This window comes from Trematomus bernacchii, unplaced genomic scaffold, assembly GCF_902827165.1.
Source record: "Trematomus bernacchii unplaced genomic scaffold, fTreBer1.1, whole genome shotgun sequence".
NCBI classification, from domain to species: domain Eukaryota; kingdom Metazoa; phylum Chordata; class Actinopteri; order Perciformes; family Nototheniidae; genus Trematomus; species Trematomus bernacchii.
This window is the reverse complement of record NW_022987739.1, coordinates 2225616-2241764: the sequence shown is the minus strand read 5'-3', so window position 1 is coordinate 2241764 and position 16149 is coordinate 2225616. Positions and strand designations below refer to the sequence as shown.

Below are 16149 nucleotides of genomic sequence, written 5' to 3'. Positions count from 1 at the left end.
GGCGAGGGGCTGGGGAATACATAATCCAGATAGATGGCTTGGTAGAGACTGCGTCAGGGCGGGGAAGATAAACCTTGGAAATATGTGCACAGACTGAAGTGAGGAGCATTATTTTAGGGCAGAAAGTGGATCTAACGTATGTTTTATGTGGATCGTGGGAGTGGTCTTCGGGATTGTTTACATTTATAGGAGCCCATAACATGTTAACCATTAAATGTTATTTACAATCCGTGTGCATTGTGTATCACAATGTTAACTATAGTACAATTATTTGAGTAAGCTTGGATTATGTTTTTAAAATAGATCGCAAACTATTTTTTTGCTATCATGAAACTAAACCAGGCTGCAAAAAGAAATAGTTGGTTGTCCCACTAGAGAGTAGAAGAGATATGAAGAGATATCTCCATCTGTGTGAACATGACATGTGTTTACAAAGGGTTACCATCCCAGCCAGGCTGCTTGATGTCAATGTCAATGATCCCCCCACCCCCCCCGCCGCCTGTTCACCTCCACCCCTCTTTACTCTGCTCTTCCGCCTCTCCTCAAAACTAATGACATGACTCTTGATTAGCCCAGTCTGGGGCTCAAGCACGCTTTCTAATGGCATTATACAGGCACCATTCATTCGTATATTCAATTACATTAAGTCACAGTCACGTGCATCATGTGATGTGGACGGGGATGGGGGGTGGGTGGGGCCTAATGAAGACCTCTCCTCACCATGCAGGGCTTTCCTAGAGTCATAACAAGTGCTGCTTTATGTGTGATTGATATCTCAGTTGATTTGCAGACTGGTTATTGTTAAAGGGGCGCCACAATAATGTGATGTGACCTGCACTGAAAAACTGAAACGTTGACTATAAATAAATGTATGAGGTCAACACATTTCACATATATTAAGTTTAATAGTATAACACTAAGTTATACATACTATTTTTTACTTAAACTTAAAGGAGACCTATCATGCAAAATGCACTTTTGTACGTCTTTTATACATGAATATGTGTCCCCGGTGTTCCAGGGAACTCACCAAGTGTCAGAAAACACAACCCTCTCTATTTTCCTCCATACCCAAATCTCTAAAAAAGGGGCTGCAACGGATCTGATAAAAACTGATCCAGATTTGAACACTGTCCTGACGTCAGGACGGTGGCGCTACGGCTATTGGGCCAACTCCACCAATCAGGAGGAGACAGCCACGGCCATTGCCGTTCGAAAGCGCTGGAGACGATGTAGTACATATGCCAGGCCTGTAGATGGTGCTGTTCTCACAGAATCAGCCCTTGCAAAAACAGAGCTATAAATGGTCAAATTGAGCGAAATGAGGCATGGCTGAAATGCATGATCTGTTTGGTATTTTGAAAAAAAAAAAAAGTATAAATATGCCTTATATAGGTATGGTCCTACACTATATTATTCAAATATAGCATGATAGGTCCACTTTAATATCATTGCTTTCAACTAAACTAATACAGTTGTGTGAAATCTGTTGACTTCATTCATTTCATTCAAGTCAACGTTTCAGTTTTCTCACTGTGTGTAAGCTAATGATTGAGATCAGAATCAGAACACTTGTATTCGTCCCAAAGAGAGGAAATGCACATTTGTAACGGCAAGTAAAGAGTCAAAGATAGCCTAATTAAGAAGCATGCATTAACATATTTCAGATAAAAAGTAGAAATTACACAATTTACAGTTTAGAAAATACACATCCAGTAACAGTTTTGAGATATAGCAGCCTGGTAAAAGTATACAAGCTGGAAGTATATATTGCACAGCTATTTACAGTTTATATATACACAGTATTGCACATACAGTAAGTAGTATTGCACAACAGGGGTGTTATAGTCTTTGTTGCATTTCACAGCAGCTGAAGGAATGTTAAACGTGCACTGCATGCATTAGTGTCAAAGTGACAGTGGATTTCTGCTGCACTGTGCCTTTTTGAAGCAACATAGCTACCACAGCGCGCACAGCTCTCCCTCCTCTATTTCTGTTCTCCCTGACACACAGGCACTCCTCTGCTGGGAAAGACACAAATATGATTCTCAGTATTGGTTTTCTCCTCTGCACCGTGTCTTTGTTCACACGGCGTGTCATGCTCTGGGTCTGGCCTGCATCTGCCATCTCTTGACAGCCAGGATACTGCAGCACACAACGCGCTGCAGCTGCCAGCTATCATCAGGAGAGCTATCAAAACAGACTGCTATCTTTTTTATGCTGTTCTGTCACAATCTGGTGCACAATATTTACCAGCCCATTTATTCTGCATGGTAATGTGTTTGGTCCTTTCACGGTGCAACGAGTACATGTTGTTGCTCTGAAGAAGGAACTTTATTCCACAGTTTGAAAATGTTCTTTGGCAACATGAGATACAAACCAAACAGGCGTGCATGTACTGAATCAAATCTAATCATTCACCATCTACACACTATCCAGATACGTCCAGCTGTCCTCATCCGTCCATCATGCACCCATTCATCGAAACACAACGTACGTGCTTCACCAAACGTTTTTGAACAACGGGGATGCCAGTGTTATTAGATTTCCGAGGAATGCTTCTCGCAGTGTCCCTGTGGCAAAAGGAGTAGTGTCCAGGAGAATTGGCCCAAAGGAAGCGCGAGCAGATAGGGTGATAGAAGAAGGGATGTGTTTCATCAGCAGATGAGTGTGACAATGGAGGCATTGGCAAAGAGAGGGGAAGGGAAAAAAGAGAGACAATTTACTGATGGAAGACTTCCCCTCGTCTACAAATCTTGTTAAAAAGCGCTTTAAGCTCTCTGGCTCAAAGGTTGTTTTCTCTCTCTCTCTCTCTCTCTCTCTCTCTCTCTCTCTTTATGGCTGCCGTGTTCTGTCTGTTGCCGTCACTAACAATCCTGGAAGCTGCACTAAATACGGGAGTGACTGAGGCAAAGTACGGTTAGAGAGGATGTCAATTATGTATCACCAAATTAGCTTCACCAAGAGTTTATAAATCAATTCAAGATTTCAATTCAATAGGCTTTATTGGCATGGCACGCGTTACCCTCAGCACTTTTACAATTATCAACAACATTGAATTAAATGAACAAAATGGGAAAAACAAAGTGAATATAATATGAATAAAATAGATTATAAAATAAGTTCTCAAACAGGTGAAACATAGAATAAGGGGTCACTAATACCTTCCATAACTAATGATAACAATAATAGTGTGATTAATTAATTAATTTTGTTTTATTTTTTAATGAAGACAGTATGGGGCATAGTCAGAAAGTACGTTTTAATCAGTTCCTGGAAATATGGAAATATTCCGTATAGATATTTCATGAAAACGGCAGGTAATCTGAAATAGAAATGCAAAGTCATACATGTTGCTCACCCTCCATCTTGTCATGTAAACGTCACATATGCAAACTACTTTTTAATTGAAGTCCAAGACATCTTATCATGCATTGATTGAGTCCACAGAAATCACTCCCATCCCTCAGCCTCCCCCCCCCCCCCCCCCCAGAGGCTTCAGAACCTGCAGGTTGTGTTTGATGTGGAGCTTTTAGTGCTGCTAATCTAGTCAAGGTGCTATTAGCACCCCAACCTGACAGCCATTAGGACGCTGCTCAGCTGCTGCTCCTCACCGGAGTCCTCCTGTAATGGCCTGTATGTGGATATGAGTTAGATCATGAGGCATTGTTGGGCATAGTCATGCGTACTAATAGAGTAATACTGCAGAAATGTCTTTGAAAGAAGATTTGTAATGCAACTGAAATGCTGTTTTGATCAATTTGCCTCGAAAATGCAACACTTGCTATAGCCTACATGTTATATGGTATATTTGATCATATAACATATCATATAGATGCTTATTTACTATGCTAATTCATACATTTTAAATGTTTGTGTTTCTTCTGTTTGCAGTACATGGGCTGTATTGAAGTACTGAAGTCAATGCGCGCCCTGGACTTCAACACGCGGACGCAGGTGACAAGGTACGCTGTTAACCCTCACTATTGGTAATGATGAGTCAGGACACTCTGATCCAAGATGTATAGCGTCAACTGAAGTATCAGCCACTATGTTATTAAATTACACTAACGCTAACGATGGAGTGTCAGCACTTTCTTGAAGTAAGAGTAAGAGGACTTGTGGAGAAATGCTGTGTTTCATTATCACAATATAGAAATCCTACAAGGTCACTCAAAATATTTCCAAGAAGGTGCAGTGAAAAGGAAATGCCAATGCAATCAAAAAAATCTAAACAAAGGTCACACGGTTTTCTGCAATGGCAGCAATGTAGTGTTGTGTGTCCCATGGAGACAAATAGATCCACTCTATATGTGCTCACTGACGCTACATGTATGTATAAAACTAGGCCTCAGGGTCTCAGTGTGACGGTGTCGTGTTGTTATGCCCTACATGTGATGTTATTGTTATAAAAGCCGGGCTCTTTGCAATCCTCTGCCTCATGGGAGGAGTGCACTGCCTCTCCGTCTCTCTCCCTCCTCTCTCTCCTCCACAATCGATGGGCAGTAATCGGAGCCTGCCGTGCAGCCAAGGCTTAAGTGCAGGGGGAGGAGGCTGCAGAAGATGGAGTGATGGAGATGGAGATCTATTATTGATGATGTTTACTAATGACTGTGGAAAGCTGCAGCGGGCCCCCCACGAACGCACCCTGCTGGATAGTGTCTGTGGTTGAAACTTACTGAGGAGGAGGGGGAGGAGGGGGAGGAGGAGAGTTAACAAACATTAGCAAAGTGAGAAACCATACTGAGCATTAGACCAAGTGTTATAGTGTAGTCATGATTGGGCCCTATTATGCACATTTTCAGGTTCATATCTGTATGTAGTGTCTCTACTGCCTGTGCTGCAGCACCTCTTTTCACCCTCTGTCTGAAACCAGAGCCCAGTCTTGCTCTGATTGGTTATCTGGCCGGCTCTGTTGTGATTGGTCAACCGCTTAGAGATGTCCCGCCCCTTATCACGTACAATGTGTTTGAGGGCTATCCAATAGAAGCGCGAGTGTTACATAGTGTTATGGAAGTAAACAAAGGAGTCCAATGGAGGCGTTTCAGGCAGGGGGGGGAGTGTGGGAGAGAAACTCCCTCTGGAGGGAACTCCAAAACAACAAAACATTTATAACACCACAGGATGGGAAAGGACATGTATGAATGGCAGCTTCCAAATTGCGCAGAGACGCTAACGACACGCAGTTTCTGATTCCTTAGGGAACATGGGACGGGCCATCTGTCCCACACGGCTACAAATCAATGATTCATTTGTCTAAGTGATCTAACACATTTTTAACATTCGTAACATCATTTGCTATAAGTTATTTTTTGCTGGGTGCAATTAATAAGCAGCATTTTTTTTCTCGCCTATAGCTGACTTGTACAAGTTCATTTTGTCCTTGAAAACCACGACAACACATTCAGTGTGTGTCAGAATTTCAAAAATGCCCTTCAAATCGAGGAAGGTGCGTTTTCCCAACAGTACCCTCTGTGTCCGGGTGTTAAACAGCAACACCAGGGATAATGAGGCCTGGCATTTTATGGCAGGGAAGATAACGAGTCTGCAGACAAAAACAACAACAGCCCATCCCTCTCCTCCTCCTGCCTTTGCCCTCTCATCAGCATGAGTCATTGTGGTGTTTTCAAAAATCCCTGAGAAGACCTTTACTGGAGATGGGGCCCGGTATGCTGCTTTTTAAATATTTACGAGCCACTTGATAGGGGCAGCTGGGTTCTTGACTGCTGTCCTCTCTGTCCCCTGGCAGCGAGCTCCAGCTTCAAATCCACATTATGCCTCCCGACCGCCATCAGACACACGGGGGACAGAGGCTTTAAACGCCCATTAGACGGCCATTCCAGGAGTTATAGCAGCTTCACTGCAAAGTTGTAAAAAAATCTGCCGAGAGAATAGCACTGTGGCAAATAAATGTGAGCTATGATGCCATAAAGAAGCGGTAGAAGGCTCTAGACATTTTATATTTGCCTCAAATTATAGTGTTTCTTCTTCCCTAATTTAACAGGAAGTTAAACAGGAGTTTGATAAACAACCACTGTGAATGACGGCTGGTGGTAAGAAGTTTAGTGCTTCTGAACAGACCTTTTTCCTGACCTTTGAACTGTGTTGGGTCTGTGACCTGTGACCTTAGCCCGAGGGAGGAACACACAGCTTCTGTTCATGTTTAACCTCAGGATTTACCATTTTTGTGTTGCGCAAGTTTTTTGTAGACTGAACAATGTTTTAAAGAGGCCCTATTACGCTTGTTGGGGTTTTCCCTTTCCTGTAGTTACATGGGTTTGTGTGCATGTAAATGGTCTGCAAACATTAAAATCTCTCCTACTGTACACATGTGACCTCCCTGAAATGCCTCCATTGGATTCCTTTATTTACTTCCTGAACATGTAACACTCCTGCTTCTATTGGCTAGTGCTTCAACCGATTGCACGTGATAGGCTAAGGGGCGGGACATCTCTAAACGGTTGACCAAACACAACAGAGCCGACCAGATAACCAATCTGAGCAGACAGGGCTCTGGTTTCAGACAGAGGGTGAAAGAGGTGCTGTAAACATGTCACAGTAGAGGGGCAAAATACTATGAACCTGAAAAAGAACAGAACATTCAAAGCAATACATATCAGTTGTACTCCTCACATTGTTGTCACTGGATTGTTAATATTTGGGTGTACAGTTAACAAGATACAGCTGATTTTTAATTTTGAGTGTCCTTCTAGCTATTAGTTTAGTAGTCAGTGTCTCCCACTCTAGTCTAACCTTTGACCTCTCTTCATTCCCTAATTAGAGAAGCCATCAACAGGCTGTGTGATACTGTGCCAGGCGGAAAAGGAGCATGGAGGAAGAAGGTTAGTAGTAAACTTTAATCTTATTCTCCACGTTTTATTATACTATACTAACTAAATACTAAATTGTTTAATTTATGCTAGAACTAGATGGGTTTAAGATACTGCTGTGGTCTTAAGACACTTAAAACTCTCTATCAGTAACTGCTTATTGTGCGATATCATTTCCACTGTATTCTTTTTTGGTTATTCCTCATGTAGACCACGAACAAAGCTCTCCAGACTGTGATGGGGAAGAGTAACCTGCGATTTGCCGGCATGAGTATTGCAGTCAATATTTGCATAGATGGCCTCGGTCTGCTTATCCCTACCACACGACAGGTATGATGATATAACTAGTGTGAGTATACTGATATATTCGCCCTAATATCCGAAATAAATTGCTTTGTTTCAGAATTATACAAATAAGGCTACTCCCTGAATCCCGAATACTTGAAACAATCACACATTTGACTCTGTTTCGTTAATAATATGTGTTAAAGTGGTGGTAAATGATTGCTTAGACTCATGAAATAATTAACTAAACCTTGCTCCGGAAGAATTTCAATGTTTACATGATGTTCAGAAGCATTTCCTCATTTCTAAAAACCAACATTTGGAAAATAATAATTGCACGTTTTTACACAAAACTTAAAAAGTCTTAGTGTATTGGCAAATCTTCCTAACCTAAATAATTTGATCCTTGGTCTGTACTTTATTGAAACTATTTTTTATTTTGGCATCACTATTGTTCCGTTCAATGTGTTTTTGTATCCCCATTTTTTAACAATGACATGTAAAAGTAGAATATTGGAAAAACCTTGATCCCTTTTCTCTCCTAGGTGATAGCGCACCATCCCATGCAGTCCATCTCCTTCGCCTCAGGAGGAGACACAGTGAGTGCAGCGATTCACTCCCAGCTCTCCTTTACGTTGTTGTTGGACATTTTAGGCAGGCTACACATATCTAACTGGATTCCATTTGACTGGTTTCCAATCCCATGACCATAGGAATCAATGAGGGCTTTCATTATATACATCTAATTGAATTGATCCTCCTTTCTTTTAAGCAGGACACGCCTGATTATGTTGCGTATGTGGCCAAAGACCCAGTGAACCAGAGAGGTATGTCCTGAAAGGCTTCTCCGTCAGCTTCCCTGCCTGTTTCATAACCACATTAAAAGAAAATGTGACCTCTTGTTTTGTCTCCTCCAGCGTGTCACATCCTGGAGTGCTCGGACGGTTTAGCTGAGAGTGTCATCAGCACCATCGGCCAGGCCTTCGAGCTGCAGTTCAAACATTACCTCCACAGTCCTCCCAAAACCATGATGTCTATGGAGAGGTAACGTGCCGCCCAGACACACCATGACCTCTATGAAATGATGAAAAGCCTTTTTTTTGGAGGCACTGTCCTCCAAAGTTGTGAAATAACATAATATAAGATGGACTTTTATTCATCCACGTGGGGGAATTCAGGAGTTAAAGCAGCAACAGAGTGGGAGTGACACACAGGACAGTACAGATTCACACAATGTAAAAGGATGGTAAAGACATATATCATTGAATTCTAAAACAAATAAGTGCTCAGAAATAACTTAATTGCATAGACTACTATTAGAGTACTGAAGTAATATCATTTAGACAATGAAAAGGCAACAAAATAATTGTTTAAATTGTTTGTATGCAAATGTCCATTAAAAGTCTAAAAGTCAAGTTGTTTTAGGAAGATTTAGAAAGATCCGATTCTTTTGAACGAGTCTTTGGTACGACTCTTTGGTACGAACGAAGGGAACCGAGTCGTACTTGGTGAGAGCCGTTCTGTCAAACTCAATTTCATCGCGGGCCACATTCGCATAAAGGTTGCACTCAAACGGCCGGTTGTAACTATATAAATATATAATATATATATATAAAATAATGTATTATATTACATTATTGCCTCTGAATTGGATTATTATCGGATAGGATAATAACTTAGTAATTAACGTCTGAAAGCAGAAGTCCAGGGCAAATAATTGCAAGTCTCTTCAGTGAGAATGTCACAAAACGAAATGCATTGTGGGACATGTAGTTTATGGGCAACCTGCTTCTATAAAGTGGCATGCAACCGTATAATAAACGTATTATATTCTTTGCAAGCTCTTGCGGGGCCACATAAAATGAACTCGCGGGCCGGATTTGGCCCCCGGGCCTTGAGTTTGAGACCCCTGCTGTAGATGATGGCATAACGCATGCTGCTTGAGTAGTAGTTTGGCTGGCTGAGAGATGTAGCAAGTTATACATTTTCTGTGAGTAAAAGTAGATTTCTGGCAATACAGTGAATCATTATCCTGGTGATTATTTAGCAGATAAACCTAGTAACCCCGCCCCCTTGAAAAAAAAAACTGATCTTTTAAACGGCTCCCGGAAAGGAACGGAGCCATAAGATCCAGCTCCCTTCAAAGAGCCGTAATTCCAGTCACTAATACCGAGAGGACGTGAAGATGGATATCGGCACTATAAATCATCTAATTTATTCAATAAAAAAGCTTTTTCCACCTCAAAAATCTAATCTCCTGTATAACAGATTCCCTTGTTATTTATCATAAGTAAACAATGATAATTTGTTCCTGTTTTTCCTCAAAATCCATCTGATAATATTGATCCTCACAGATGAACCCTGAGGTGTGGAGGATGTCACTGCAGAGAGAGGAGGGAGTTCAGACTGTTAGTGTTTTCTATTCTGGTTTCAGATGAATGTCTTCCTGCCGCCAACAGCAGCTCTGAGGATCTATATTAATATCCAACAGATTTATATAGATCACTTCAGCATGTGGGGATGTCATCTGATCGGACTCAATCCATTTCAGAACCCAGATGGCTATTCTTAAAGAGTATTAATACAATAATAATAATAATCAACATTATTGTTTAGAGCAGGGGTTTTCAAAGTCAGAGACCGACAAAGCCCAGCCCCCTTAGTTTACTTGATACATTTGGCTAATTTCCTGAATGCCAATATGCTAATGGTTATGTAATTTGATCCCATAGAGATGATGATGATGAGCAAAGATAGCTTAATAGTGCTGTTTGACATAATTTCAGACAACAACAAATAAATAAAAAGGCCATTCCCAAGGCATTTGTTCGTTTTTGACTCTGGGGAAGTGGTAAAAACAGTACAATTCCCCCCCCCCCCCCCAAAACAAATAACTATCTCTTTAACCAAATCAATCATATAAAAGCTTGTCTATGGGATCTTCTTTTAAAAACTAATCTAATATTGTTTCACTTCCTGTCAAAGAGCCTCGACTCAAACAGTTTGGTGCCGTGACTGAGAGGCTGTTCTTTAAAAAATATGTTTTTTTTATAGAAGCTGTGGTATCACTTGTGCAGAAACAATAATCAGATATCATTCATTTGTCATTTGGATTGTCTATGGTGTCATTTCGTACCTTGTTTATTCTGTTAGACAACATTTATTGCACTTCTTTCAATCCTGGGAGTTTTTCCTTATGCTGTATGAGTCTGTAAAGCCCACTGGGACAAAGGTGTAATTTGTGATATTGGGCTATATAAATAGCATTTGATTGATTGATAGAAATGTATGTTTTACACGTGTGACCTTCTTCAGGTCTGTCAGGACGGAGGAGCCGGTGTGGGCGGAGGAGGAGGACTCCTCTGAGCATAATTACTACAACAGCATCCCAGGGAAGGAGCCTCCCGTCGGGGGGTTGGTGGACTCCAGGCTGCGGCCCAGTGGATCTCTGCTGGGTCACATCCACACACAGCCTCAGAGCAAGATACAGGTGAGGAACACCAGGCAGGGTTAAAGAAACCACATTAAGGCAGGTCAGGTTCTGGAAGCACTAATGTTATCACAGATTATATCACAGCTACATCTGGTGATCATCAAGCAGTGCAAGACCAAGCTTCATCTGATACAAGCTCTTTGATATCTCCGTCAAAAACTGGTGACTGATATGTTTTCCTGCTCCTTCTGCTGTTTAATTTACACAGGGGTGGAAAGTAACAAAGTACATTTACTCAAGTACATTTTAGAAATACTTTAGTACTTTACTTGAGTATTTCCATTTAATGCTACCTAATACTTTTACTCCACTATATTTAAAAGGGAATTCATTTAATTTTACTCCACTACATGTATTATCATGTTGTTACTTTTCAGATGTTGCATTAAAAAACATGTGATAAACATTTAACATAATCCAAAATTAAACTACTGGATTAACTGTTTAAATTTAAAGGTAGAAAAAGTAAAACAGTCAAATGCTGCTTGATGCAACCATGTTAACAATCTAATAATGTCACATATATAATAATATATCACATGTGGAGGACATTTTTCTGCTGAAATAGTACATTTTCTCTTGATAATACTTCTGTACTTTTACTCATAATGGAGTATTTTGACATGAATGTATTGCTACTTGTATTTAAATAAAGGATCTGACTACTTCTTTCACCTCTGATCATAATCCAGTAGTTTCATATATGGTTCTGAAATGGACCTTAGGCATAATGAGTACTTTTACTATTGGTACTTTAACTTGATGTCAATACTCTTACTTAAGTAACATTTTGGATACAGGGCTTTTACTTGTAACAGAGTCATTTTACAATTTAGTATTCCCTACTTCTTCGCCCTCTGTTTACATGGATTTAAACATCAGGAGCATGACAATAAACTCCAATCGCTGTCTTCCTGCCTGCACCGTAATTGCCGAAGATATATGTGATTACATAAAAAGCCTCGGCTCCTCTGTTGCCCAGCGTGAGAGAAATCATCGCTCTCTGCCGGCAAAATATGGTCACATGCTGTGGCTAATGTTTCAAGGAGAGTGCTTCAAAACGACATTATGTGGGGGACAAGAGATGAGAGAGTTGTGCATGGAGGTAAAGAGAAACACATGTATTTAGGGTAGTGATGGGAATTACGGCTCTTTGAACGGAGCCGGATCTTATGGTTCCGTTCCTTTCCGAGAGCCGTTCAAAAGAGCCGTTCAAAAGAGCCGTTCAAAAGAGCCATTCAAAAGAGCCGTTCAAAAGGCGAGTGGATTTATGGCAGGCAGTGAACCAATGATAAAAAGAACGGCTCTCACCAAGTATGACTCGGTTCCCTTCGTTCGTACCAAAGAGCCGTTCAAAAGAATCGGATCGTTAGCGTACGTAACATCACTCATTTAGGGTGTGTTTCTGTTGTGTGTTTGCAGATGGGCTCACCAGCCAGGAGGGAGCAGACCGCTTACCCCCCCGGGCAGCTGTGCTATGAGCTGCACTGGGACACGGAGACCACCAGCAGCTCAGGTGAGACCCCCTGTGGTGCTGCACAGGTACAACATCTGGAAATAAACATGATGATGTGTACCTTTCTCACAGAAAATGTTTACTCTAGTGCACGTCCCAGTCATCACTGAACTTTGTGCCCTGAATAAAACTCACTGACCTTCTCACACAAACACAGGACCAGTATTTGGATCCTTTCAAAATCACCCTGATACAATTATTTGAGGTTTAATCATCTTTCATAGGAGCATCAAGATTCGCTGAATTACATTTGGATCATTATGATAATCCTCCAATTGAATCAGAAGTGGTAATACAATCATAATACAATTAGAATGAAGATAGCCAAGTTTAATTTATTACCAATCTATCTACCTATAAGTACAACAACCAATTGTCAACTGTCCAATTAGATAAACCTGAAGATTATAATACAATTGTAAGACTTTTGACATAATACATAATATATAATGGTTAAGGTTTAGTGGAAACAACTGCAATAAACACCCAGCAGCAAAAACAATTATTGTGAGCTTTCTTGCTTATTTTTTAGAAGATTATTTTGGTGTGGGTATTCACATATTAGAAAGTCGATCAAGTGGTACAGAAACTGCCTTCTCATGAGTGGCTTCATTCATTTGATCTATAATTATGAAAGAATCTGACGATACAATACGCATCATGATACAGGGTTATACATTAAAATGGCTAGATCCTAAGCAAGATGGCATATTGTGATTGATTCATCCTTAACTACACAATTAGTGATACACATTAGGGCTGTGCAATTAATCGTATTTTAATCGCAATTTACGATTTTGGCCTGCCACAATATCGAAAAAAACGATTATTTTGCTTTGCTTGGTTGTGACCGTGCACTGCAACATATTTGATCTAATTTATTTTAGTCTAATTTATTTGTATTATTTATCATATTTACATATGTTTAGTAGCTTGTTGAAGTGCGCTCCAAAATATTTGTTGATCTTGTTTATTGGTATTTATTATTTTGATATTATTTATTTAAATGTAATAAATGTATCATTTATTTTATTTATTTTTGTATTGGTTTTTCAGTTGAATTATACGTTCAGGGTAATCAACAGTTAAAAAGATACTGTTCAAATTATTATTTGTATTTGTTTTAAAGTTCAATAAATCGATGTTTTCAAAGTCAATGAATAATCGTATTTAATAATCGTGATATCAATTATTGACCAAAATAATCGTGATTATGATTTTTGCCATAATCGCACAGCCCTAATACACATCTTCTCCAATACATGCCACACCTGGATTAATTGTCTTGGCTAAAAATGGAGTTTAACAATAAACAGAAAGTAGCATTTGACATATAACGTTTTGATTTCAACCACTAGAGGGAGCCGAAACATTACAAAAGTTTAGCACAAATCTAAAGATACACATGACACAAACAAAAACACTTATCCAAGTCAAAAATTGTGTGTTTAAGGCTGCTTTTCCCCTCAGGTCTGACATCAGACGGTTACCTGTGTGCTGACAGCCAGCCTCCAGGCAGCAGAGATTACGAGGAGCATCAGTACGTGAACACCCAGAGTCTGGAGAATCTGGAATCACTGGCCAACGGATACAGAGGGTCCAGGGTGCCCGAGAGTCCAAAGAAAGACCTCTTTGACATGAGTAAGTCCTGACAGACAGATATAGTAAAGATAAGCACACTTTTTATAAAAAAAAATGCTGTAGAGTGACGGCATTTGTATTTGTGAAACATTGTTGTCCTTGCAGGGCCCTTCGAGGACGCACTGAAGCTCCACGAGGCCTGTGGTGGAGCTGTTGGAGCTGTTGGAGCTGCAGGGGGAGGTGTGGGGGTCCTGGAGGATCAGTGGCCCAGCCCCCCCCGCCGCAGAGCCCCCGTGGCCCCCAACGAGGAGCAGCTGCGCAGGGAGACCTGGTACCACAGCCGCCTGAGCAGGAGAGACGCAGAGAAGCTGCTGGTCAGAGACGGAGACTTCCTGGTCCGGGAGAGCACCACCAACCAGGGGCAGTACGTCCTGACAGGCATGCACTGTGGCCTCCCCAAACACCTGCTGCTGGTGGACCCCGAGGGCGTGGTGAGTCAGGCAGCAAGGAAATAAACACACCAGAAACATGTCTGCCAGTTGGCCTGAACACAACAACTAATTTCCTTATTCTTCTTAAACTCCCACTGCACATTTTCCATTTATATTCAATCTAATATTGAATAATCCATTTCTTGCACAATTAATATATATATCCTGCATTATATTTTGTTACTGTAAATTTGTATTTCCACATGTATATTTTCCACATGTATATATTTTAACTTTTTAATGCTATTTTATTTTTATTTTAGAAATATTTTGGATTGATAATTTCTAGTGTCTTCATTTCTCTTATGTACATTGCCTTGTCTTTTTATGCTGCTGCAACGCAAACATTTCCCAAATTGGGATATAAAAAAAAGTACTTATCTTATCTTATCTTGCTGTCCTCATTACAGGTCCGGACAAAAGACATGTTATTTGAGAGCATCAGCCACCTCATAGCGTACCACCTGAAGAACGAGCTGCCTATCGTGGCAGCAGAGAGCGAGCTGCACCTCAAACAGGTGGTCCGGAGGAAGCTGTGAGACCCCTGGCCCTGCAGGGGACGGTAAGCAGGCAGTATATTAACCATGTGTGCAATAACTAAAAGGATTTGATGAATGGAAATGCAAAAATGTATGGGGCAGTGGATGAGAAATACCATTTAGAAACTCTTTATGTTAATAAATAATTAGATTAATATAACTCCCATAAAGAAATGCATGTTTTTAAGATACAATTAGCAGGTTGTTGATGATTTGTGAGGGTGATCAATTGGTACAAATGAATGTGCCATAGCATTACTGCATGCAATCAAATGACAAATCATCTTGTGTCAGACTGTTATCTATAAGCTTAGAAAATTACTAAATTGTGCAAAAAATATAACATTTTCTTTGTCTTCTATATTTCACAGCTGTTTTCAAAGGTCGCCAACACGGAAATGAATGGAATGAATAAACCCAGGATGGATATTCATCTGGAACAAAGGATGTCACTGATTTCCATGAACAGTTCTTCCAAGTAGAGTGTCTCCTTTTACTTTCTCTGCCTTTTGCCCACAACGATCAACCAAACTATCCCTCGCCTATCATAAACTCCTCAGCATGCAGCTATTAAGCTAAAAGAACGACCAGAATCTACCATTTGACAGATTTCAGACCCGGAAAATTGTCAACCAATGTCAAAGATGTAGGTGACATCTGTCTGTAGAGGACCCAACTTCGGGAAATGGAAAAAGGATTTGAGGTGACGTCTCAAAAAGCCTGTAAAAGTGAAGTGCTTCCAGTAAACCACCGCCTATCACACACCGGACAAATCATGGATATCCCCAGAACAAAACCACAAAACTGTCAATCTGCTACAGACACTGCTTACAAATCTGAAGATGTAAAATGACTCACTAGGTCATTTCAATGTGAATGAAGGAAATGAAAATGCTGCGACTCTAAGAGACAATTTAATTTGAATGTAAAGAGTGTTTGTTGTTACGTGTTTACCTGACTCTGAGATGGCACAATGGAAACAAACCAAGCATGATTAAGTGCTGCATTTATAAAAAAAGAAAGCCACATGATTGTCTGCCTTTTTATGTTACATTGCCGTTGCGGGAAGGATTTCTGATTCTCTATGATAACCAAGGCACCAAAACCCACTTAAAGGTCACCTATTGTGCAAAATCCACTTGTTCATGTCTCTTCTACATCAACATGTGTCCCCTCTGTGTAAAGAGATTCGGAAAGTTTCAGGAAAAAAGATTCTCTCTCTTTTGATCCATTTATAGAGAAACCTGTCTGAAAATGAGCTGATCAGATTTTGGCCACTTTATGATGTCATAACGATTTTTTGTCTTGTGTAACCATTAGCCAATCACCAACCAAGGTAACCCCCCCCCCCCACCTTATCACCTGAATCACCTCCTAGAGCACCATTGTGTTCTTTTTAACCAAATATCTCTCA

General features: G+C 40.5%; 1 protein-coding gene across 2 annotated transcripts in view; it reads left to right on the top strand.

Annotated features, from left to right (window-relative positions):
* The window catches only part of shc2 (SHC (Src homology 2 domain containing) transforming protein 2), a 19270-nt gene extending 3352 nt beyond the window's left edge, over nt 1-15918 (top strand). Inside the window, exons 3-14 of one of the 2 annotated variants that reach the window (XM_034146333.1) lie at nt 3895-3965; nt 6782-6842; nt 7041-7160; nt 7661-7714; nt 7891-7942; nt 8033-8159; nt 10431-10605; nt 12031-12124; nt 13595-13765; nt 13871-14196; nt 14607-14758; nt 15107-15918. In XM_034146333.1, the coding sequence (XP_034002224.1) occupies nt 3895-3965; nt 6782-6842; nt 7041-7160; nt 7661-7714; nt 7891-7942; nt 8033-8159; nt 10431-10605; nt 12031-12124; nt 13595-13765; nt 13871-14196; nt 14607-14735 (1380 nt within the window). In that variant the 3' untranslated portion in view covers nt 14736-14758; nt 15107-15918. Of the gene's footprint in view, nt 1-3894; nt 3966-6781; nt 6843-7040; nt 7161-7660; nt 7715-7887; nt 7943-8032; nt 8160-10430; nt 10606-12030; nt 12125-13594; nt 13766-13870; nt 14197-14606; nt 14759-15106 lie in introns of both variants that reach the window. The other variant, XM_034146332.1, reaches the window with a different exon arrangement.
* The last annotated feature ends 231 nt before the right edge of the window (nt 15919-16149 follow it).